Raw genomic sequence first — 25,104 nt, forward strand, 5'->3', positions numbered from 1 at the left:
AGTGAATAATTGTGGTAAATTATTTTCTCTCTTGGTTAATTTTAGCAAAAGTATTATAATTGTAAAAATAGTTAAATTAATTTATAATATTATAGAAATTATTTTATCTAACAAAATTGATAAAATATTATCTAAATAATTTTATAAAATTATTTTGATTTCTAAGAATTACATATTTCACTCTGTTATTTATTCAAGGACTCTGGGTAATTAAAATAAATTATGGGAGGTCAAAAATTAGGTGTCAACACCAGTTGTTGAAGCTTAAGGGCTACTTTCAGAACTCTACCGAGAATGATCCTCAACGACTTTTGCATAACTTTGTGGATGTATGTGCTCATCACATCCAAAACAATGTGTCACAAAATGCTATTCGGCTAAGGCTTTTCAAATATTCCTTAGCTGGAGAAGCAAAAACGTGGTTTGAGAAGCTGCCCCCGAATTCTATTACTACATGGGCAGAGAAGGTAGCAGTCTTTCTCAAGAAGTGGTATCCTCCTAACAAGAAGGCTGAGATCCGTGACAAAATCTATGAATTCAAGTAGCGACCGGGGGAACAATTATACTAAGCTTGGGAGAGATTAAAGAATATCTACCGAAATTTCCAACTCATGGTTTTCCGGATAACAGATTAATGGAGAAGTTCTACCGAGGACTGGATCCTATAACACAATCAATTGCGAACAATGTAGCTGATGGTTGTTTTATGGATAAAAATTAAACTAGATTTACCAACATACTTAACAGATTGACTACGCACAATCAGGCTTGGCACTCGAACAAATATCTCTTTGCTGAGCAACAAGTTTGATGAGAACCAGATCAAGAAGGTGAATATTTGCGAAGATGCTTTAGGTATGCCGAAAGGGATGTTCCAAGTCTAAGAGGGTCCATATCAAAAAGGACCTCCTATGTAGGTTGAAGATGCTAACTATGTGAACAACTCTCAAGGGGGCTATCAATGGCAGAATTACCAAAGGGGTTACTAAAATCAAAATCAATAAAGACCTCAGCCGGGCCAAGGTACTTAGAACAACAGCCAGGGGAACTACAATAATAATTATGGTGGCGAGAACCAAGGGAACTACAACAACAACAACAATTTCAGAAATAAGAGTTCCAATCCATATATTCCACCAAAAGGGCAGTCAAACGATCAAGGTAGTTCGAGGGTTGAGGCAATGCTTGAAAAGGTTCTGGCAAATCAAATCAAGTCTAAAAAGATGTTATCTAGGCTAACAGAGACAGTGGGATCTCATATAGCAGTTATTCAAAAGCTCGAGTCACAGATGCATTATATTTCTAGAGAGCAGCACCCTCCTAAAAAGGGAGGACTCTCTAGTGACACTATTCTGAATCCGAAGAATGGGGGAGGTGGTGTTGATCGTGTGTTTGCTATTAGTACTTGGAGTGGTAAAATACTCCAAAGTGCTAAAAATAAGGTTGTAGATCTCGAGCCAATTAATGAAGAGGAAGAGGTGCAGTCTGATGCACAAATTATTGATGATGAGCTAATGAAGAGAAAGTTGCTGATATTCCAGAAAATTCGAAGGTGTCTTATAACAAGAGCAAGGAGACTGTAAAAGGCGCTCTCCGCCCTTTGATTTAACTTTTCAAATCTAAGCCTCTCTTTCCTCACAGATTAGTAAAGAAGAAGGAAGATGCTAAGTTCGAAAAAATTTATGGTCAGCTGAAGCAGTTATCGATAAACTTTCCATTCTTGGATGCTGTCAAGGAGATGACCAATTTTGCTAAGTACTTGAAAGACCTATTGACCAAGAAGAAGATGGTGCAATATGAAATCGTGAGTTTGACTCACACTATGAGTTTCAATATTTCAACAACTACTGTCAAGAAAAAGGGAAATCCTGGGGCATTCACCATTCCATGTTCTGTTGGGTACCATGATTTTACTCGTGCTCTGTGTGATATTGGGGTGAGTATAAATTTGATGCCACTTACTGTCACGACCCAAACCGATGGGCCATGACTAGTGCCCGACCTGGGCACCCGTATATGACCCACTAGATATAATCAGACTGAAATTGAAAACAATGTGGCACTCTGTAAAAATCATGCTGTGAACTCATCATATCATACATCGGAAAGAACCTGTCTCCTGAGGAGTCACAGTTAAACAAAACATAACAAATATGCAAGCCGACAAGGCTGCCACCATACACGGGGACGTCCAAGACGATCAACATCGATATAGCTGACCAAACCGTATATACACAACCCACATATGTCTACAGACCTCTAGGAGTATAACAAAGTCTACGTCAAAAGGCTCTATACCAAAATAACTCGAGCTCCGGAAAAATGGAGCTTTCCAAGCAGCTGCGCAGAAGTCCTAAGCCGGAGCATCACCAAACTGAGTGTCTGTACCCGCGGGCATGAAACGTAGCCCCCGAAGAAAAGGGGTCAGTAAGGAAAATGTACTGAGTATGTAAGGCATGAAGTACAATAATGAAGATCATGTCTGAGTAGAAGATGACAGGAGACAAGTATAATAATCAAGGAATACCAAAGCATCTGTGCTTTATGAGATATGTCATGCATATATATATTATACCTTACCCGGCCCATTATGGGACTCGGTGCATTAAGTCATATACATATATATCGTACCCGACCCTCTAGTGAGGGACTCGGTGAAATAATCATATATATACCGTACCCGGTCCTCTAGTGAGGGACTCGGTGAAATAATCATATATATACCATACCCGGCCCTCTAGTTAGGGACTTGGTGAAATAATCATATATATACCGTACCCGGCCCATTAGTGAGGGACTCGGTGAAATAATCATATGTATACCGTAACCGACCCTCTAGTGAGGGACTCGGTGAAATAATCATATATATAACGTACCCGACCCTCTAGTGAGGGACTCGGTGAAATCATCATATATATACCGTACTCGGCCCTCTAGTGGGGGACTCGGTGAAATCATCGTATATATACCGTACCCGACCCTCTAGTGAGGGACTCGGTAAAATAGTCATATATATACCGTACCCTGCCCTCTATTGAGGAACTCGGCGAAATCATCATATATATTCCGTACCCGGCCCTCTAGTGAGGGACTCGGTGAAATAATCATATATATACCGTACCCGGCCCTCTTGTGAGGGACTCGGTGAACAATGCAATGATACTGTGCACGAATACGTACCCGGCCCGGGACTCGGTGAATGATATATTAACGTTATGCACGAGTAGAATATCATGAGCAACTATATGGAAACTAAATCATCATCTGAGACTCAATAGAATAATCAGAATGAACTAACACTTGAGAATCAAAGACAACTATCATGTCAAGTACCACTATCATGTATAGCTTATTATATGAACTTAAACCCTCGTAACCATAAGTTTGGCGCATATAATCTCATATATCCTTGAAGGTAACTCCAGTAACCGTATTTAAAACAACCAACATTTATAAATTTCTGCGTACGAACCTACGGGGTGTAACATTCTCCCCCCCCCCCCCCCCCCCTTAAAAAACATACGTCCTTGAATGTTAAAGTAGAGTTCGCTCTAAGTTAAACATCCATGTTCTTACCTGCATTCACTGGTAATTACTTTGGTCACTTGCTCAATTAAAACAAAACTTATTCGAATTACGCAGGTTATCTTTCTTCCTTTGCCGTTTGCGTTTTTATATGATACATACTTTCATTCAGAATTTCTTGTTCTCACCAATATCCCCTAACTTCATCTTCTTAGAGATCGCCACACCGCTTATCGTTACTCCCTTTGTTAAGATTCTTATATTTTTCCTTTAATATCAAGATTTCTTCCGTTGTAACCCAAAGTGTCCTTTGTACTCATCATCCATTTCATCATTCTCTTTTGTTTCATACTGCCACACTTTATCCAATTCGCATGCCTACCTTCAAATATTTACCCAAGTAGTCCCGTGATTGCCCGTCGTCCCTCCTGGAGGCTTCACTCACTCATGTTTCTTACTCTTTCACTTTTTTTTCGACATTTTGATCTCCTTACCTTTCTTATACTCACTTTCCCCTTTTTCCAGATGTTATTACCTTAAAACTTTCCAGTTCTAGCCTGTGGTGAAGATAACATCAGCCTACCTGGTAACGTTCTTTTGTCACTTGAACTTTATCACCCTGTTCGATCAATGCCTTCAATATACCGCAGCGCCGGTTGCTGGGATACACATACCCGTTGATACAGCCACATATAGGATATCATACGCATTCATATTTATGTATTCTAACGCCTCGCTTACAAAGTGTTTCCAAACGCTACTTAAACCCATCCTAGTTCTAGAATTGTAATGCACCCTCTTTCTCTTCGCCGGTCTAGTCCGCCTCGTCCTACGCGACCTCTTCAGGTCTCCAACTACTCCGCATACTCCAATTTCCCTTAGGTTACTCTAGCTTCTCATTTGTCTCTTATGTTTGAATTTATAGGACTTTTAATAAACTTCCCAGGGGGGTCACCCATCCTAACATTTCTCTCACCCCAGCACGCTTAACCTTGAAACTCTGATGAAGTCCGGTGCGTTAATGCTGGTATGATCGCATCCACCTCACCGCATGACCTTCATCACATAATCTGGAGCAAGTTGAAGTCTTAACAGATTCCAAAACATTCTCGTAATCTCCCTCCGGATTAGAAAAGGTATTTTACTCTTCTGACTATACAATTACTATTTTAGCCTTTTCAATCCTCAATATTCATCTTTCACCTATGTGTATGACTACCTTTCGTCCTAGACTTCCAGATTTCCACTGGTGGCGAAAACACCTTGATCGTCGTTACTTATAAATACTTGGTTATCGGCCCTTAGATTTCCGCTCGCCACTATTAAATAATAATCTACAGCAAATGCACATACATAGAAAATTCCAATAAAGGCTCATATACCTGTAGCCGATCGGTCCCTAGTCTGACCTCGTGGACTATAAGGTGAAGTGTACTCCTCGTCATCGTTTACCCAACATCCGCTCATCTGGCCTTAATCATCTCTCTCATCTGAGTCCGAGGGATATAAATAACCGGGCAATTCCTGGTTTACCGACGGCCAGGATAGGGGGCTGGAGTAATCCATAACACTCACCGGGGAGGCTGGTCTGACGTAGTGCTCCACCATAGGAGTGGCTGGTATGGCCTCGAGAATCTCCTCCTCCGGTGTCCCAAACGAATACTCAGACGGATCTGTGTCATAGCTGTCCTCTGGGGGGTCCTCCTCCCTGGGAGTCAACAACTCTGGAGGAATCGTCGCTGGGTCCTCCGAAGGGTCAGTCTAAATAGAATAACGGAGGATCCTTCTGCTCGGTCCTGGAGCCTGGGGTCCTGGAGATACTCTAGGGGCCTTCTTAGCACCCCCACTATTTGAAGCTGATCTCTTCATCTTACGTCAGTTTGCACTTTCCTACAGGAAAAAGGATCAGAAGTTGTCTTTCCTAGACTCTGGCTCTATCACACGATCTAAGACAGAACGAAATGTCAATGATTCCTAAATGCCCTGCAATGTCCTGTTTATAAGTGTGGCCGGCTTCACACCCATAAACAGGACTCTACCGGACACGGTCTATAGACAATCCCTAGGACGAACTGCTCTGATACCACTTTTGTCACGACCCAAACCGATGGGCCATGACTAGTGCCCGACCTGGGCACCCGTATACGACCCACTAGATATAATCAGACTGAAATTGAAAACAATGTGGCACTCTGTAAAAAGCATACTGTGAACTCATTATAGCATACATCGGAAAGAAACTGTCTCCTGAGGAGTCACAGTTAACCAAAACATAACAAATATGCAAGCCGACAAGGCTGCCACCGTACACGGGGACGTCTAAGACGATCAACATCGATATAGCTGACCAAACCGTATATACACAACCCACATATGTCTACTGACCTCTAAGAGTATAACAAAGTCTACGTTAAAAGGCTCTATACCAAAATAACTCGAGCTCCGGAACAATGGAGCTCTCCAAGCAGCTGCGCAGAAGTCCTAAGCCGGAGCATCACCAAACTGAGTGTTTGTACCTGCGGGCATGAAACGCAGCCCCCGAAGAAAGGGGGTCAGTACGAAAAATGTACTGAGTATGTAAGGCATGAAGTACAATAATGAAGATCATGTCTGAGTAGAAGATGACAGGAGACAACTATGATAATCAAGGAATACCAAAGCATCTGTGCTTTATGAGATGTGTCATGCATATATATATTATACCGTACCCGGCCCATTATGGGACTCGGTGCATGAAGTCATATATATATATACCGTACCCGGCCAATTATGGGACTCGGTGCATGAAGTCATATACATACATACCGTACCCGGCCCTCTAGTTAGGGACTCGGTGAAATAATCATATATATACCGTACCCGGCACATTAGTGAGGGACTCGGTGAAATAATCATATATATACCGTACCTGGCCCTCTAGTGAAGGACTCGGTGAAATAATCATATATATACTGTACCTGGCCCTCTAGTGCGGGACTCGGTGAAATCATCATATATATACCGTACTCCGCCCTCTAGTGAGGGACTCGGTGAAATCATCGTATATATACCGTACCCGGCCCTCTAGTGAGGGACTCGGTAAAATAGTCATATATAGACCGTACCCGGCCCTATATTGAGGGACTCGGTGAAATCATCATAAATATTCCGTACCCGGGCCTCTAGTGAGGGACTCAGTGAAATAATCATATATATACCGTACCCGGCCCTCTTGTGAGGGACTCGGTGAACAATCCAATGATACTGTGCACGAATACGCCCCCGGTCCGGGACTCGGTGAATGATATATTAACGTTATGCACGAGTAGAATATCATGAGCAACCATATGGAAACTAAATCATCATCTGAGACTCAACAGAATAATCAGAATGAACTAACACTAGAGTTCATTGGAGTCATGTATGTTCGTCGTTCGCATACTTTATGTAGTTCATGCCATAAAGAAATAAGGGATCGCTCTACATACACTTTGGAGCCTTTAAAAGTAGAGTCATCATCAATGAGTAAAATTGAGAAAATCTAGAAGTAGCTCCACATTCTCATTTTCGCTTTGAAATCATAAACTTGAGTTCTTAAAACACGAAATCATCATTATCGTTGTCACCATCATAAAATCATTCTTATCCTCCACATCATGAGAAGCTTTAAGAACCATGGAATTTTAGTTTTTTTTTTTAAAACAAGAAGGTTACAGAAACATTTATGAAATCATACCATAGGAATCATTCCTTTGAAAGAAAGGGGACGAGCCTTAACATAACTTTCGGTCGCCTTAGTCGTTCAACGTTTATCCTTCCAAGCTCGTAAATCTATATATAAACCGTTCATACTATTATTAGACTCATCTTTATAGAATCTGCCGAAATTTTGGCGGCATCTCCCCTGTTTATATGCCTAGCCCGAAATTATAATTCAGCAACCAACGACAACAACAACAACAACAACGACAATCACATTATTTCCAACACCAATATGTACCATAAAACATCCCACACGATGTTTTCCCAATTTCCACAACCAACCAACTCGCTATACAATTATTTAATGACTTTATCTCCGTAAATAAACCAAAATTAACATTAATAATAGGAGATTCATACCTTATTCTTGTTAAAACAGAGATATCTTCAATATCTACCTTGAATCCATCGCAAAACCATACTAGAATCACATCCGTGCGTTTATCCGAGCTTCGATTACTACTCCTCGCTTGAAAATTGCTCACTTTGTGATCCCCCCTCTCTCTCTCTTCAATTTTCTGGAAATTGCTGGGCAAATCTGGTGAAAAAAAGGGGGTTCCTACCCTTTTTATAAGGGTCAAATTCGGGTCGGGGACTGTAGCAGTACTGTAGCACGCGTTTCTTTTCTGTCAGCTGAACTTGTAACGTCCATAATTCTCTACTCCGATGGGCTATCGACGAGCGGTTTGTTGCATTGGAAACTAGACTCAACGAACTTCATTTTAGGCTTTTTTAAATACCTTAAGAATCTTAATATACTAGGAGTTATACCCCTCCAAATTTGACCCAAAATTCTGTCAACCTTTTCCAAATTTTCGACAAACTTATTTTCTTCGATTTGCTTGATCCCGAAATCTTCCATAGCTTATTATATGAACTTAAACCCTCATAACCATAAGTTTGGCACATATAATCTCATATATCCTTGAAGGTAACTCCAGTAACCGTACTTAAAACAACCAACACTTATAAATTTCTGCGTACGAACCTACGGGGTGTAACACTTGCTATCTACAAGCAATCGGGTTTGGGAATGTCAAGGCTGACTACTATGAGATTACAGATGGCTGATAGATCTATTAAGAAGCCGGTTGGCAGGGTTGATGATGTTCTTGTGCGGGTTGGTAAATTTATGTTGCCCGTTGATTCTGTGATTCTTGGCTGTGCTGTTGATCGAGACATTCTTATTATTTTGGGGAGACCCTTCCTTGCTACGGGAAGAGCTCTGATGGATTCGGAAAAGAATGAAATAAAATTCTGAGTCAATGATGAGGAAGTTACTTTTCGGGCAAGTAAGAGGATGAAGTTACCAAGTGCTTATGAGAGCATTTCGGTGATTGATTCTTTTGATGTTGTTGATGAAGCTATGGAATTCAAGATGGAAGGGGAGAGTTTGGGAGAAGCTCTTGCTGCTATTCTTGTAAATTTTGATGCTGAAGATATGGAGGGTTATGTGGAGACGGTTAATTCACTTGTTGGGTTGGGCTCATATGCTTACCACCCAAAGAAGCTTACTCTTGATCTGAAAAATAGAACAACTCCTCCAGCAAAGCCTTCTATCGTTGAGCCACCGAAGATTGAGCTTAAGCAACTCCCATCACATTTGAAGTATGAGTTCCTTGGACCAAATAATACATTACCAGTGATTGTTTCAGCATTACTGACTGAGGAGCAGATCGAGAGGCTGGTGGAGATATTGCGTGAGTATAGGCGTGCTATTGGTTGGACCATAGCAAACATTCATGGGATTCCTTCTGGGATCTGTGAGCATAAAATCTAGTTAGAGGAGGATAGCCGGCCGAGTGTGGAACATAAAAGGAGACCAAATGAAAATATGCAAGAAGTCATCAAGAAAGAAATCATCACGTGGTTAGACGTCAGAGTGGTTTTCCCTATTGCTGACAACAAATGGGTGACCCCAGTTCAATGTGTTTTGAAAAAGGGCGGCATCACAGTGGTGCCCAATGCGAAGAATGAGCTGATTCTGATGAGGACTGTGACAGGTTGGAGATTTTGCATGAACTATTGCAAGCTTAACACTGCTACTTGCTAGGTTCACTTCCCTATGCCTTTTATTGATCAGATGCTTGATCGGCTAGCGGGGCGGTCTTACTATTGCTTCCTAGAGGGTATTCGGGATACAATCAGATCAACATCGCCCTATAAGATCAGGAGAAGACGACATTTACTTGTCCTTATGGGATATTCGCCTTCAGCAAGATGCCCTTCGGTGTCTATAATTCACCGGCTACCTTTTAGCGGTGTATGATATCGATATTTTTTTATATGGTGGAAAACTTTCTTGAGGTATTTATGGATGACTTCTCGGTTGTTGGTGATTCTTTTTATGAGTATCTTGACCATCTGGGTCGAGTGCTTAAACGATGTGAGGAGTCTAATATGGTGCTGAATTGGGAGAAGTGTCACTCCATGGTAAATGAAGGGATCGTCCTCAGGCATAAAATCTCTGAAAAGGGGATTGAGGTCGATCAGGCAAAAGTCGATGTGATTTCGAGGCTTCCTCCACCTATCTCAGTTAATGGTGTCCGAATCTTTTTGAGACACGCTGGTTTCTATAGGCGTTTCATCAAGGATTTCTGAAAAATTGCTAACCCGATGTGTAAGCTTCTTAAAAATGAAGCTATGTTCGAATTTGACGAGAAGTGTCGCAAGGCATTCGATGAATTGAAGGAGCGTTTTACTATAGCTCCTCCTATTATTGTTTCTCCTGACTGGTCTCTGCCGTTCGAGTTGATGTGTGATGCGAGCGGTTTTTCTATCGGTGTTTTGCTTGGCCGGAGACATAAAAAAATCATGCACCCTATCTATTATGCCAGTAGAACATTAAATGCGACTCAGATGAATTACACGGTGACTGAGCAAGAGCCGCTTGGGATACTCTTTGCTTCTGAATAATTTCAAGCATATTTGTTACGGTCCAAAATTGTGGTGTACACAGATCATGCTGCATTGAGGTACCTAATGGCAAAGAAGGAAGCTAAGCCATGACTGATCTGATGGGTACTATTGTTGCATGAGTTTGATTTCGAGGTGAAAGACCGCAAGGGAACTGAGAGACCTTCAGATGAGCTAGATATTGATGACGCGTTTCCAGATAAGCGAGTGTTGGATGTGTCAATGGAGGCGGCACCATGGTATGCAAACATTGCCAAATATTTGGTAACAGGTATAATTCTAGACGAGATCAAGTCATGCCAAAAGAAGAAGTTTTTGCGGGACTTTCGTCAATACTATTGGTACGAGCCATACTTGTTTAGAACATGCGCTGATAATATCATTTGGTGTTGTGTTCCTGACAGTGAGTTGATGGCGATTCTAAAGGCGTGCCACGACTCTCCGATTAGGGGTCATCATAGTAGTAATTGGGCTGCTGGTAAAGTTCTTGAATGCGGTTACTACTAGCCCACTCTCTTTCATGATACAAATCTGTTGGTACGGTCTTGTGATTAGTTTCAGAGGCAAGAGGGTATAGGTAGAAGGCAAGAGATGCCTATGAACTTTGTGATGGAAGTGGAGGTGTTCGATGTCTGGGGTATTGATTTTATGGGGCCCTTTATGAGCTCTTGTGGAATGAAGTATATCTTGGTGTTTGTGGACTATGTGTCAAAATGGGTAGAAGCGGTGGCTTTACATAATAATGAGGCCAAGAGTGTCATGGGATTCCTAAAGAAAAACATATTTACTCGATTTGGTACCCCGAGGGCGATAGTTAGTGATGGTGGTTCTCACATTTGCAACAAAGCTTTCGCGGGATTGATGGAGAAGTATGGCATCAAACATAGGGTGGCAACACCTTATAATCCTTAGACAAGCGAGCAAGTTGAAGTCTCCAATCAGGAGATTAAGATTATTTTAGCTAAAACGGTGAATTCAAACAGAACTGATTGGGCCCGCAAGCTTGATGATGCTGTATGGGCTTACCGGACTGCTTTCAAGACTCGAATTGGGACTTCGCTTTCAAGCTAGTGTTTGGCAAAACTTGTCACCTGTCAGTTGAACATGAACAAAAGGCCACGTGGGCCTTGAAAAATTGAACATGGATTGGGAAGAAGCGACCAAACTCGGGTTGTTTCAACTCAATGAGATGGATGAATTCCGGTACCAGGCCTGTGAGAGTGCGGCATTGTATAAAGAAAGGATGAAGCAGTATCATGAAAAGAAAAACCTAAAGTAGGAATTCTACAAGTGTGATCCTGTCCTGCTATTTAATTTAACGTTGAAGCTTCTATCGGGCAAGCTAAAATCAAAGTGGTCTGGTCCTTTTGAGGTAGTATGTGTTTCACCCCATGGGGAGATTGAACTGAAGTCCGGATATAGAACTCGGACATTTAAGGTTAACGGGCAGAGGTGAAGCACTACCATGGTTGCATCGGTGGGGATAGAATTTTTTATCGATATCGGTTGAAGCATCTAGGAATGAATGCTGATCCAGAGAATCCTGATCTGGAATAAAACGGTACCACCGTCGTGCCGCGACATTAAATCAAGCGCTTCTTGGGAGGCAACCCAAGTTTAGATTTCTGTATTTTTCTTGGTGTTTTATTTTGTTTTAAGTAGTGTATCCGGGCTATTTGACGGGTGCTGAGTGTGCAGGAACTGAAAGGCAGAACTCAGTGCAAATTGACAGGCCGTCAATAGTGTTGACGGACTGTCGATGTGCATTTACGGTATGCAGAGGTTTAGTTCAGAGAGTTTGCAAGTTTAACTCTCTAAACATATAATTCAACGAACCGTCGACATTCGACAGTACTTTCTACATTCGACGATACCTTCGACATTCGATGGGACCGTCGATGTACATAGAAGGTCCATCGAATTACCCAGGTATGTACTACGATATATAAAGAAAAAGCGTGGTGCAGAGGTTTAAAACGCATAAGTCGCGCCTTTTCTCCTTCTTCTCCACTTCTCCACTCAATAACCCATATCTTCTCTCTATTAACCTACAATTATTTCTCCCTTACACCCCATTAACACCCCCAAGCTCTCACAAAACTCCTACCTCTTCACTTCAGAAAACCCATAACCCTCTGCTAGAATTTTTTTGAAGACTATGATTTTTACTCAACTTTTCAAGTTTTTTTTTCTATAAATTTCTTGGAAAATCAGGTATGTATCTGTGTAGCACCCCTTTCCTTGGTTTTGTTTTTCTAAATTTGGTCTGGAACTTGAAAAGACACACCTGGGGTTGCTAAAGTGATGGAATTCGTATATGATGGAACAAGGATTGTGTCTACCATGTTATGAACTTTGTTGGGGGCATACTAATTGGGTTGGGGAATTCAAATACCATGTTGAGCATAAAAGGTAGAAATCATGACCTAGGGTTTGTAATTTTTGACTGAAATTCATGCTCATATGTGAAATTGTTTGAAATTATTAGTTGGGGTGGGGAATTTGGTATTTTTACTGTAATTAGGACTCATGGGGACGAGAATATCATACCTCCATTGAGTTGGCAGGCATTTTGATCCACATTCGTAATGATTCATGTTGCCCGCCAACGGTTCGAAAAAGTGATTACGTGATATTGATGGATAAAACGGAGTGAAGTCTGAGTATCTCCAACGGGTTGGAGGGTATTCGATGGATAACTTCCATTTGACATTGTTATACCCCCCAAGCAAAACCCGACAGTGTGTGGGTGAAGTCTGAGTAACCTAAAAACCCCTTACCCCAACAATTTGTGCATAAATGAACAATGAGTTTGTGATGTTTGAATATTTTTGCAGTGCAATCAACTTGCAGAGTCTTTATACCAATCAATGGGCCATAAAGATGATTGGCGGTACCGTCAGTAGGTCGACGAACTGTCTTTGTATAAAGAAGGTATCGTCGATCTGCTCGATGGTCCGTCCACATGTTTGACCATCCATCGATGTACATCGACGGTCTACATAATTTTTTTTATACATAGACAGAATGAAACTAAACACCCTTGTTAATCAAATATTGTATAGACTAACTAGAAATTGGTTTCTGTTTACAGGAATAGCACCACCCAAGTTACCAACTACACGAGGGGGTGGTCCAAGGCAGCCACAGAGAGAAACGGGTACACAGAGGCCTAGTGATCAACTCACTCTGAGAGATGAACCTTCAGATAATGAGGCCGAGGTGATGCCTGCCAAGAAGAACAGAGCTGTTATTCCCGTCTAGAACAAGCAAGTCACAGTACCCTCACACTCCTATTCCTCCCAGTCTGAAGAGGAGGGATCCTCTTCATCCAGATCAGGTGACGAGGGTACCGATGAGGACTCAGAGGCTGCATCTGGAGGTTTTTCACCTGCCTCTACATCGTCTTTCCCTGCCTTACAGCCACAGACTACTGAGGATGCTTCTCAGACATCCCCGTCCCTGACTCATCAGAGTTCACTTCCGGTAGATGATGATACATGTGCAACTACATCGCGAGAGTTGAGGAGTAAAATGCTAGAGGATGATAGCTTCCAGTTCACAGTTATAGGTGCCAAGGAGCTATAAGACTATGGGGTTGCATTGAAAAATGGGACTGGGCCGAATAAGAACAGAAACATAAATGAGGAGAGGCGTATCAGCTTTGAGGGTTTAGAGATCCTCCCACATAGCAGAGAAACCATTGATTACTACCAGTTTGGGCTTCATGAATGACGCTCTAGGGGAGTACTGTCTAGCGGTGGTGAGAGAATTATATGCTGCCTATGGGGCTTTGATCAACAGAGTGAAGAAACCACGTCTGAAGCTGAGTGAGATAGAGGTGCGGGGGGTGAAAGTTGACATTTCAATAGAGGCCATCAACAGGGTATATTTTGGTGATCACTACACTGCTCCGAGTCAGATTGTTGAGCTGAATGATAAAATTGAAAGACAGAAAGACTAGACAGTCCGATATTAGGTGGTGACCGTGATTGGCAGAACAAGCATAAGGAAGAAGATGTCTGTGGGCAATCGAATGGTTAAGCGTTGGTTGACACTCGATGGAAAATTTTGGTGGACTGTGGTCCAGTTCCAGCTTGTTCTTACTCAGGCTGATAATGCACTTACCTTTGACAGGTCGATAGTGGTTGCTGCATTGATGAGTCGATACCCGATTAATTTCAGGAGGTTGGCTACAGACGAGATACATTTGAGGGCCTCCCAGCCAAATACCTCATTGGTTTATCTGTGTTTGATCACCGAGCTTGTCCGGAGGGCGCATGTCCACATCTTGCCGAATATTGATCACAGGATTCTAACTTTACATGTATATTCAGTGCATAAAAGCAAGGATGAGGCTATCAGAGAGGGCAAAAGCACAGAGGATGGTTTTCCATTATTATTAGGGGCTTGCTCGAGCCTCATTACATACAACATTCAGGAGCTGCCAGTGACACCGCGGAGGTGTTACCAGCCACTACTGCCCCGATTTCCGAGCGCATCAGGACCACAGTTCCTGAACCTGCATAGACAGTTACAGAGAACACTTCAGAAACAAAACCACAGCCGGGAGCATCACAGCCAGAACAACTAATCTATATACCTTCTCTCTAGAAAATTTCAGGAAGTTTGCAAGACAGGCAGCGACTGCCGGTAAGCAGTCTACGATCACTGTCAACCAGCTGGATGAGTATGTGAGGACGAGAGTTGTAGCAACTATAGAGCCACTGAAGAAGACCATGACGAATCGCTTGGATGGGTTTGAGATGAGGCTTGCAGCTCTTGAGTTGTCACGACCGAGTACATCTGTGGATGCATTGCGGACCGAGTTGGAGCAGTTGAAAGCTACAGTACTTATATTACAGGCTAGTGATCCGAGTGTAGTGGCGATGTTAACCCCCCCTAGTACTGAGGTTGATGAGGAGGTGCTGCTGGTGAAACAGTTGATTCCTGAGAGAGGTGCTCCGGCTGCCAATAGTGCTGGGGATACTAAACGGAAGAGGAAGAGAGTGATGCTTACTGCTGAGGAGGATTCTGGTGATGAGAGTCGAGAGCGAACTCGACCACGAGGTCTGAGTATAGAAGGGCAACAGATGGAGGAGGCCATCAGGAACTCTCTTGTGCTAAACCGCCCTATTGGGAGTGCAAGTGCCACATCGAGCAGTGCTCCTGCTGGGGAGACTTTGCCATCGCCCTTTCCTAATCTAGAGCTCGTGCCTGAGGGTACTACGGTTACTATTGCTGTTGATACTCCAGCTTATGCCTCGCAGGCCTTAGAGCCTCGAGATGAGCAGAGCGCATAGCGCGCCAAAGGTATTCCTACTCCCTTGCGTTTATTTTACTTCATTAGGACACTGCAGATTTCTTTAGTTGGGGGTGGGTAGTTGTGATTTGGTAGATTATATATGGTAGTGTAAATATGTGTTTAGGACCCCCTCGACTTTTGTTTTTTGCCATTTGTTCTTTTCTCGAGGGATTTATTTTATGTTGAACATGACATGTTTAGGATGTTGCTTAAACTGAATAGAGTAGTTTTGAATTATTTGGTAGTGTTCTGAAACTTATGGTATTTTTGTGGTTTTGTTGGAAATTGTGGACCCCTCAAAAATTTTGAGAAATGCATACTTTGAAATAACTACTAATTGACGTGATTGATTCTTTGTATGACATTATGATTATTAAGGTAATGTGTGTAATGAATGTTTTCTTAGGAGGTCACAGTTGTAAAAATAATCGTCCTTATGCCAATGTGCGAGTGAGTTGTTAGTTGTGTTCAGTCTATACATGTGTAATCTAGAAGTTTCCTGATTAGTCATGTTTGAATTCTATAGTTGGTTTGGTGGTGAGAGATCTTAGGCTTTCTTTGTATAAATAGTCACTTTGCTTAAATAAGCCTGACCATATGATGTAAATATCCCTAGTTTATCATTTATCAGCCTTTGGCCTTGTTCTTGGCTAGCCGTTAACAAACTCGTACCTTTGGTAAACGTATTCCAGCTTCGCACCTATTCCCTTCTTGATACTACAAAAGAGGCTAAAAGCCTAAGTTGGGGGTGGGATAAGTGTGAAGTACAGGTTAAGAACCTATGTTGAGGGTGGCATATTGCCACGACTCAACCCGCCATGACTGGCACCCAACTAAATCCTAGTGGGCGAACCAACACACAATACCTTTATTCATTCAAGTCTGATTTTATATTAACCAAGTCAAACGATTATACTCATTCATGCAACAAATAAATGCGTAAATCATGCCATAAAATACTAAAACAGTTGCAGAATTCTAACTATTAATAATTCCCCGAAATCCAAAAGTCATCGTACAGGACTCTAAGCCAAAACACATCTAAGAACTGAAATCTATCTAATGAATATCCATAATGTCCAGAAAAGAAAAGACATCATAAGTAGAAGATCCTCGGGCGGCCTGGCATGAGAAGAAGGTCACTCCTAAATCTGTTAGCAAATCTCCTCCACGCCAGATGTGAGGATGAGTAGCAGTCTCTATATCAAAATCTGCACTCAAAGAATGCAGTAAAGTAGTATCACTACAAACACTATGCACCGGTAAGCATCATCGGCCGACTAAGATTAGTATCATGCATATCATATGAAATCAATAAAATAAACAAGTCAGTCAATTATACACGAATATCAATGCATCCAACGAGTCAACCACAGAAAAATAATACAAATCACCGGATTGCCAAGAATCACAACACGTTAACTACCACGGTGATAAAAGTACACTATTCCCCCGCTCACTGTACATACATGCTATCTGATGTCATAGCTCAGTAGTCATGACCTGCAGGAGACCCATGGTGTCTGTGTACCACTCGTTCCGGATCACTCCTCTGACCCGAGCACAACCTCCGCTCCGGAACGAACCTCGGACGCGGGATATAACAAAAAACTTCTTGTTTTTCCGAAATAGCCTCGGACCACGAGCCCATAATCTAGGCCACATATGTGCCTGGTTATACCTTCTCAACATCCATATTCACCTTATCTTTAATGTCACAAACTCTCGAGAAGACTATATTAACTTCTCATCACAATACAACCACTGCAGAGTAAATCACACAGGAATAATGGCATAAAGCCTACACAACATTCAATTACAACACATAGGATCTTAACCACACATTATCATGTAATGAAATACTAGACAGGCTTTCACCTAATGAAATCACAAACATACATTCAACTAACCGAAGTCTAACTCAAGTAAACCGTAACCTACCTCAAAGCAGAGCTGGAACTATGCGGGTCACTCTCCTACAGCCTTTCCTCTCCTCAAAGCCTCAGAATGCTCAAAGTCTAGAAATAGTGGGCTCAATGAGTCGTAATACTCAATCACAAGTTCCAACGCAAGAAATACCCTTCCTTTACCCCATTCCAAGGGTTGGATGATTTTCAAGGTGATAACAGCCTATTCTGAGTCTTAGTAATCATTAATCATCACTTTATACCAACATTCATCAATATTTCCATTACAAGTAGTTTTCTATGGCAAGACACCATTTTTATATAACCCTAGGTCTCCAATCACTTAGCTTATGTCTCTAAATATTCGACTTACGATCTGGAACAACTAACTAACGCATTTAGATAATAACTAAGCGATAATAATCATAACCCAACAAGTATAGAAGTTCCATTAATATTCTGGGGTTTCTAATTCAATTCTATCATTAAAGACCCATGAGGATGATTCAAATCATGAAGGGGAAAGGAATGATAGAATGGAAGCAATGAAACTTACTTCAAAAGATTGTCTTGCCATAGCTTTGAATTTCTCTCTAAGTGTTTGTTAGGAAGTGTGCTGGGGTGTTATGAATGAGAAAATAAAACTAAGGCATTAAAAAACCGCATTCTGCCTCCCGTCGATCGCCGCGGCGGTCGATACGCCGCTGCGGCGGTCGATATGCCACTGCGGCAGTCCCGCTCTAGCGGTCAAGTGACCATTATAGCGGTCCCCTACTTTATCGACGGACCGCTATGGCGGTCAGTTAATCGCTTTAGCGGTACCGCCATAGCGGTCAACCTTCAGCCACAACATCCACCAAGGAAATGGTTGGCCGCTAGAAGCGGTCGAGTCACCGCTAAAGTGATACCGCCGCAGCGATAATCCCACCGCTGTAACGGTCCCTTTTGGGCAGTGTGGTCGCTTTTTGTCCAGTCTTTCCCCCCACTACCCCACATTTCATCCAAGGCCTTAAAACACAAAACGAAACATGCATGCATACAAAAGAACGCCCTACGATCCAACCGTGGCCTCGAAATTTCTAATGGAGTCCTCAATTTCCATAACGATCGGAAGGGTCGTTACACCAGATACCAATTAAGACACCGTTCGTCCCCGAACGGACAAGAATGATAATCTAAGGAGGTATTACCTGATTCAGCAAAAAGCTGAAGGTATCTACTACGCATATCCGCCTCTGTTTCCCAAGTGGCTTCTTCCACTGGTCGATTCTTCCACTGAACCTTTACAGAGTCAATTTCCTTGGACCTCAACTTGCGGACATCCCTGTCTAGGATAGCAATGGGCTCTTCCTCATATGACAGATTTTCATCTAACAACACCGAATCACAATGAATAATATAGGAGCCATCACCGTGGTATCTCTTCAACATTGACACATGGAACACCGGATGAACGCCTGATAATCCCGGGGGTCAAGCAAACTTGTACGCCACCTCCCCCACACATTTGGGAATTTCAAACGGACCAATGAACCTCGGGCTGAGCTTTCCCTTTTTCCCAAACCTCATCACACCCTTCATGGTTGAGACCTTCAATAGCACTTGTTCCCCTTCCTCGAACTCAAGATCTCGGACCTTGCCGTCCACATACTTTTTCTGCCTATTCTGCGCTTTCAACAACTTGGCTTGGATCACCTTCACCTTTTCTAGGAACTCTCTCAGAAGATCAGTGCCCCAAGGCCTCACCTAAAATACATCCAACCACCCAATAGGATACCTACACCTCCTCCCATACAACGCCTCAAACAGAGCCATATCAGTACTCGAGTGATAGCTATTACTGTAGGCAAACTCGGCTAAGGGCAAGAACTGATCCCAATGCCCACCGAAATCTATCACGCATGCACGCAACATATCCTCCAGAATCTGAATAATTCACTCAGACTGCCCGTCAGTCTAAGGATAGAGGGCGGTGCTAAGATCTAACCTCGTACCCAACTCCTCATGCAAACACTTCCAAAACCTGGATGTGAACGTGGTACCCCTGTCGGACATGATGGAGATAGGAACCCCGTGGAGTCTAAGCCCCTCCCAAATGTAAACTTTAGCCAACTTCTCTGTATCATAAGTTATCTTTACTGGAATAAAGTGAGCAGACTTAGTCAACCTGTCAACAATAACCCAGATAGTCAAACTTCCCTATTGTCCTTGGAAGACCCATTACGAAGTCCATGACTATTCTTTCCCACTTCCATTCAGGAATTGGCATTCTCTGCAATGTACCCCCAGGTTTCTGATGTTCATACTTCACTTATTGGCAATTTAGGCACTGCGCAACGAACTCTACAATATCCCGCTTCATCTTAGTCCACTAGTAATGTTGCCTCAAATCGCGATACATTTTAGTGACCCCAGGGTAGATAGAATACCTCGAACTATAAGCCTCTGCCAGAATGGTCTTTATTAAGTCATCCACAAATGGCACACACACTCGCCCTTTGATTCGCAGCATGCCCTCCTCATCAATCATGGCCTCCTTGGCCTCACCGTGCAACACCTTATCTCGTAGTTTACATAGCTTAGCATCTTCGAACTGCTTAGCCTTAATCTGCTCTAAAAATGATGACCGAGCCTCAACACAAACAAGAACCTTGCCTGTGTTAGAGATCTCCAGTCTCATAAAACTATTAGCCAGAGTCTGCACCTCTCTAGCCAATGGACGCTTAGAAGAAATTAAATGAGCTAGACTCCCAATACTAGCCGACTTCCGACTCAGTGCATCAGCTACCATGTTTACCTTACCAGGGTGATACAAAATGGTGATGTCATAATCATTCAACAGTTTCATCCACCTCCGCTGTCTAGAGTTCAGATCTATCTGAGTGAACACATGCTGCAAACTGCGATGGTCTGTGTACACTTCGCATTGAACACCATACAAGTAGTGCTTCCAGATTTTCAATGCAAAAACCACTACTGCCAACTCTATCATGAGTAGGATAGTTCTTCTCATGTACCTTCAACTGCCGATAAGCATAAGCAATCACCTTCTTTTCCTACATCAAAATAGCACCCAAACCAGAACGTGAAGCATCATAATAAACAACAAAATCCTTGCCCTCAACGGGCAGTGCCAGAATCGGTGTTGTAGTCAACAATGTCTTGAGCTTTTGAAAACTCTCCTCACACTCGTCGGACCACTGAAACGGTACCTTCTTCCGAGTCAAACGAGTCATGTGAAAAGCAATAGAAGCAAATCCTTTCAAAAACTGACAATAGTAGCTAGCCAGACCCACAAAACTACAGATCTCGGTCACTGATGTGGGTCTAGCCCATTCTTTGACTGCCTGAATTTTCTGAGGATCCACCATGATACCCTCTTTCGAAATAACATGCCCCAAGAAAGACACATACGACAACCAGAATTCACACTTGGAGAATTTAGCATACAATTTCTTCTCCCGCAATACTCCAAGAGCAATCCTCAAATGTTTCTTATGCTCTTCCTTACTTCTAGAGTACACCAGGATATCATCAATGAACACTATGACGAATGAGTCTAGGTAGGGCTTGAACACACTGTTCATCAAATTCATGAATGCAGCTTCGGCATTTGTAAGCCCAAAAGGCATAACCAATAATTCATAGTGCCCATACCTGGTCCTAAATGCAGTTTTAGGAACATTCTCTGTTCAAATCTTCAACTGATGGTACCCTGACCTTAGGTCAATTTTTGAGAACACCAAAGCTCCCTGTAACTGATCAAACAAATCATCTATACAGGGAATGGGATACTTGTTTCAAACAGTTACCTTATTCAGCTGTCTGTAATCGATACACATACGCATAAACCCATCTTTCTTCTTAACAAACAACATAGGAGCACCCCACGTAGAGGCACTCGGGCGAATAAACCCCTTACTCAGAAGATCTTGCAACTGCTCTTTCAGTTCCCTGAGTTCTGCTGGTGCCATCCTATAAGGTGGAATAGAGACAGGATGAGTTCCTGGGTCTAAGTCAATCCTGAAGTCAATATCACGATCTGGTGGCATACCGGGCAAGTCTGCAGGGAACACATCCGCAAACTGGCGTACCACTAGAACCAAATCAAGGGATGGAGTATTTGCATTGGTGTCATGGATATGTGCCAGATAAGCTAAACACCCCTTCTCTACCAGCTTCCTAGCACGGACAAATGATGTCACTTTCTTAGGGAGGGGACTAAGGTTACCCTTCCACTCGAGTCTAGGTGCTCCGGGCATGGCTAGTGTAATAGTCTTGGAGTCGCAGTCAAGTATAGCATAATGCGGGGACAACCAGCTCATACCCAAAATAACATCGAAGTCTACCATGTCTAGAATCATCAAATCTGCCCAAGTACTATATCCCATAAAAGAAATTGCACATGCAGGGTAGACTCTATCCACTACCACAGAATCCCCAACAGGAGTAGAAACAAAAATAGGGGTATCAAGCATATCACACATCATATCCAGACCCACAGTAAAATAGGTAGATACATAAGAAAAAGTAGAACCCGGATCAAACAAAACAGAAGCCATACGGTCGTAAACAGAGACAGTACCTGTGATAATTGCATCGGAGACCTCAGCTCGGGTCTACATGGGAAGGCGTATAAATGACTGTGCCCCCCTGTTGCCTGTGTACCACTGCATTTACCATTACTCATCTGAGCCCCGCCCCTGTTGGGTTGCTGTCCGCCTCTATCTGCCTGAGGACCGCCTCGGTTAGGCTGGTGCGCGATCCTTACCCCCTCGATCTGGTGCATATGGAGCTCGGGGAGCCTGATACTGAGTCCCCTGCCCACTCTGTCAAAATCTGGGGCAATATCTCTTAATATGCCCTAGCTCACCACACTCGAAGCAATCACGGTCCAGCGTAGGCCGCTGAACAGAAGATGATGAAGCAGTATAGCCTCCTTGCTGACCGCTGAACACCTGCATCGCTGACTGGACCGGAGGCCCCGAATAAACCTGCGAACTCTGACCTCTTGAGAAAGAGCTGCTGAAAATCCCATCCTTACAGGCCTTCTTCTCTACATGTTTCGCATGACTCTCGTGCCTAATACTCTCAATAGTACGTACGTGCTCCACTACCTCCTGAAATGAAACCCTAGTAGCTACAAGCTGAAGAGTTGATAACTGAAGCCTAGTGTTCAATCCCTTCACAAACCGCCGTATCCTCTCCCCCTCAGTAGGCAGCAACTGAATAGCATATTGGTATAGGGAGTGGAAACGGGACTCATACACCGCAACCGACGAGTTTCCCTGATCGATAGTAGGAAACTCATTCTTCTTTCTGTCCCTCAGAGTACGTGGAACATACTTGTCCAAAAACACAGAGTAAAACTTGACCCATGTCAACGGAGGAGACCCAGCTGGCCTACACTCCTCATAGGCCCTCCACCAAAGCTTGGCATCACCCAAGAACTGGAACATCACAAACTCTACCCCGTACTTATCCACGACCCCCATATTATAGAACCGCTCATGACAGTCGATGATGAACTCATATGCGTCCTCTGACTCAGTACCATAAAACACAGGAGGCTTCATTTATGTCAACCTCCAAAATAGAGCATGTTCCTCACCAGTCATCACTGACCCTGCAACAGGCCTCGAGAAGGCCTCAAAACCCGGAACTATATCTAAGAGATGTGCCACTGCTGCTGCGTGTTGTACCCCTTGAGCTTGTGCTCTGTCCGGATCTGGAGCCGCTACCCCTGCGCCCCTACCTGCTGGACCCACTGGTATAGCTCCGGCCTGTGCTAACCCATGCAACAGATTCAGCACCTGTACCATTGTGTCTAGTGCACCCTGAACTGCTGCAGCTCCTGGTAGGGCTGGTACTACTGCTGGCTAGGTTGGTACGACTGCGACTCCCGCTGCCTCGTTAGGGACCACTGGAGGCACGGGGTGAACCGCTTGGATGCCCCCCCCCCCCCAGCTGGGACCACCCCTCTGCCAGCTCCCTCGCCTCTACCTCTTCCTCTAGTTGCTGCCGCGCATGTTCCCCCCATCTGCGAGAGAATGAAGGATAGTCAGATACCAATTTAAATCAGTAGATACCAATTGGAATCAAGTAGCACGAAAGAAGGAAGAAAAGGAAGTTTTCCTAGTGTCCGGCAGCCTCTCGAAGATAAGTACTGACGTCTCCGTACCGATTTAGAAGACTCTGCTAGACATGTCCTGGTACGATGAGATCGATGAACCTAAGGCTCTGATACCAACTTTGTCACGACCCAACCCGCCATGACTGGCACCCAACTAAATCCGAGTGGGCGAACCAACACGCAATACCTATATTCGTTCAAGTCTGATTTTATATTAAGTCAAACGATTATACTCATTCATGCATCAAATAAATGGGTAATCATGCCATAAAGAACTAAAACAGTTGCGGAAGTCTAACTATTATAAATTCCCCAAAATCCAAAAGTCATCGTACAGGACTCTAAGCAAAAACACGTTTAAGAACTGAAATCTATCTAATGAATATCCATAATGTCCAGAAAAGAAAAGACATCATAAGTAGAAGATCCTCGGGCGGCCTAGCATGAGAAGAATCTCACCCCAAAATCTGTCAGCAAATCTCCTCCACGCTAGATGTGAGGACGAGTGGCGGTCTCTATATCAAACTCTGCACTCAAAGAATGCAGCAAGGAAGTATCAGTACAAAGACTATGTACTGGTAAGCATCATCGACCGACTAAGATTAGTATCATGCACATCATATGAAATAGATAAAATAAACAAGCCAGTCAATCATACACGAATATCAATGCATCCAACGAGTCAACCACAGACAAACAACACAAATCATCGAATTGCTAAGAATCACAAACACGTTAACTACCATGGTGATAAAAGTACACTGTTCCCCCGCTCATTGTACACACATGCTATCTGATATCATAGCTCAATAGTCATGATCTGTAGGGGACCCATAGTGTCTATGTACCACTCGTTCCGGAACACTCCTCAGACCCGAGCATAACCTTCGCTCCGGAATGAACCTCAGACGCGGGATATAACAATAAACCTCTCATTTCCGGAACTAGCCTCGGACCATGAGCCCATAATTTAGGCCACATATGTGCCTGGTTATACCTTCTCAACATCCATATTCACCTCATCTTTTATGTCACAAACTCTCGAGAAGACTATATTAACTTCTCATCACAATACAACCACTGTAGAGTAAATCACATAGGAATAATGGCATAAAGCCTACACAACATTCAATCACAACACGTAGGAGCTTAACCACACATTATCATGTAATGAAATACTAGACAGGCTTTCTATTAATGAAATCACAAACATACATTCAACTAACCAAAGTCTAACTCAAGTAAATCGTAACCTACCTCAAAGCAGAGCTGGAATAATGCGAGTCACTCTGCTATAGCCTTTCCTTTCCACAAAGCGTCAGAATGCTCAAAGTCTAGAAATAGAGGGCTCAATGAGTCATAATACTCAATCACATGTTCCAACGCAAGAAATACCCTTCCCTTACCCCATTCCAAGGGTTGGATGATTTTCTAGGTGATAAAAACCTATTTAGACTCTTAGTAATCATTAATCATCACTTTATAACAACATTCATCAATGTTTTCATTACAAGCAGTTTTCTATGGCAAGACACCATTTTTATATAACCCTAGGTCTCCAATCACTTAGCTTATGT

The 25,104-nt window shown here is 42.9% G+C and overlaps 2 protein-coding genes across 2 annotated transcripts; one reads left to right on the forward strand and one right to left on the reverse strand.

The window, feature by feature from the left end:
• Positions 1–1,181: 1,181 nt before the first annotated feature.
• Positions 1,182–8,527, forward strand: LOC132619933 (uncharacterized). The gene is made up of 3 exons (XM_060334682.1): positions 1,182–1,552; positions 1,642–1,936; positions 8,330–8,527. The coding sequence occupies exons 1-3, from the start codon at positions 1,182–1,184 to the stop codon at positions 8,525–8,527; spliced, it is 864 nt and encodes a 287-aa protein (XP_060190665.1).
• Positions 8,528–16,462: 7,935 nt separating this feature from the next.
• On the reverse strand, positions 16,463–23,378 carry LOC132618873 (uncharacterized). Its single transcript, XM_060333875.1, has 2 exons — positions 21,980–23,378; positions 16,463–16,698 (listed from the first exon to the last, which is right to left on the reverse strand). Exon 1 carries the CDS (start codon positions 22,968–22,970, stop codon positions 22,227–22,229), a length of 744 nt encoding a protein of 247 aa, XP_060189858.1. The 5' UTR covers positions 22,971–23,378; the 3' UTR covers positions 16,463–16,698; positions 21,980–22,226.
• Between the last annotated feature and the right edge of the window lie 1,726 nt (positions 23,379–25,104).

Source organism: Lycium barbarum, chromosome 11 (genome assembly GCF_019175385.1).
Source record: "Lycium barbarum isolate Lr01 chromosome 11, ASM1917538v2, whole genome shotgun sequence".
Taxonomy (NCBI): domain Eukaryota; kingdom Viridiplantae; phylum Streptophyta; class Magnoliopsida; order Solanales; family Solanaceae; genus Lycium; species Lycium barbarum.

Coding starts and splice junctions, on each gene's coding strand:
- LOC132619933 (XM_060334682.1), top strand. CDS start 1,182: ATGCTTGAAAAGGTTCTGGCAAATCAAATCAAGTCTAAAAAGATGTTA. Junction 1,553..1,641: donor ATATTCCAGAAAATTCGAAG/GTGTCTTATAAC, acceptor CTTTCCTCACAG/ATTAGTAAAGAAGAAGGAAG. Junction 1,937..8,329: donor GTGCTCTGTGTGATATTGGG/GTGAGTATAAAT, acceptor ATGAGATTACAG/ATGGCTGATAGATCTATTAA.
- LOC132618873 (XM_060333875.1), bottom strand. CDS start 22,970: ATGAAGCCTCCTGTGTTTTATGGTACTGAGTCAGAGGACGCATATGAG.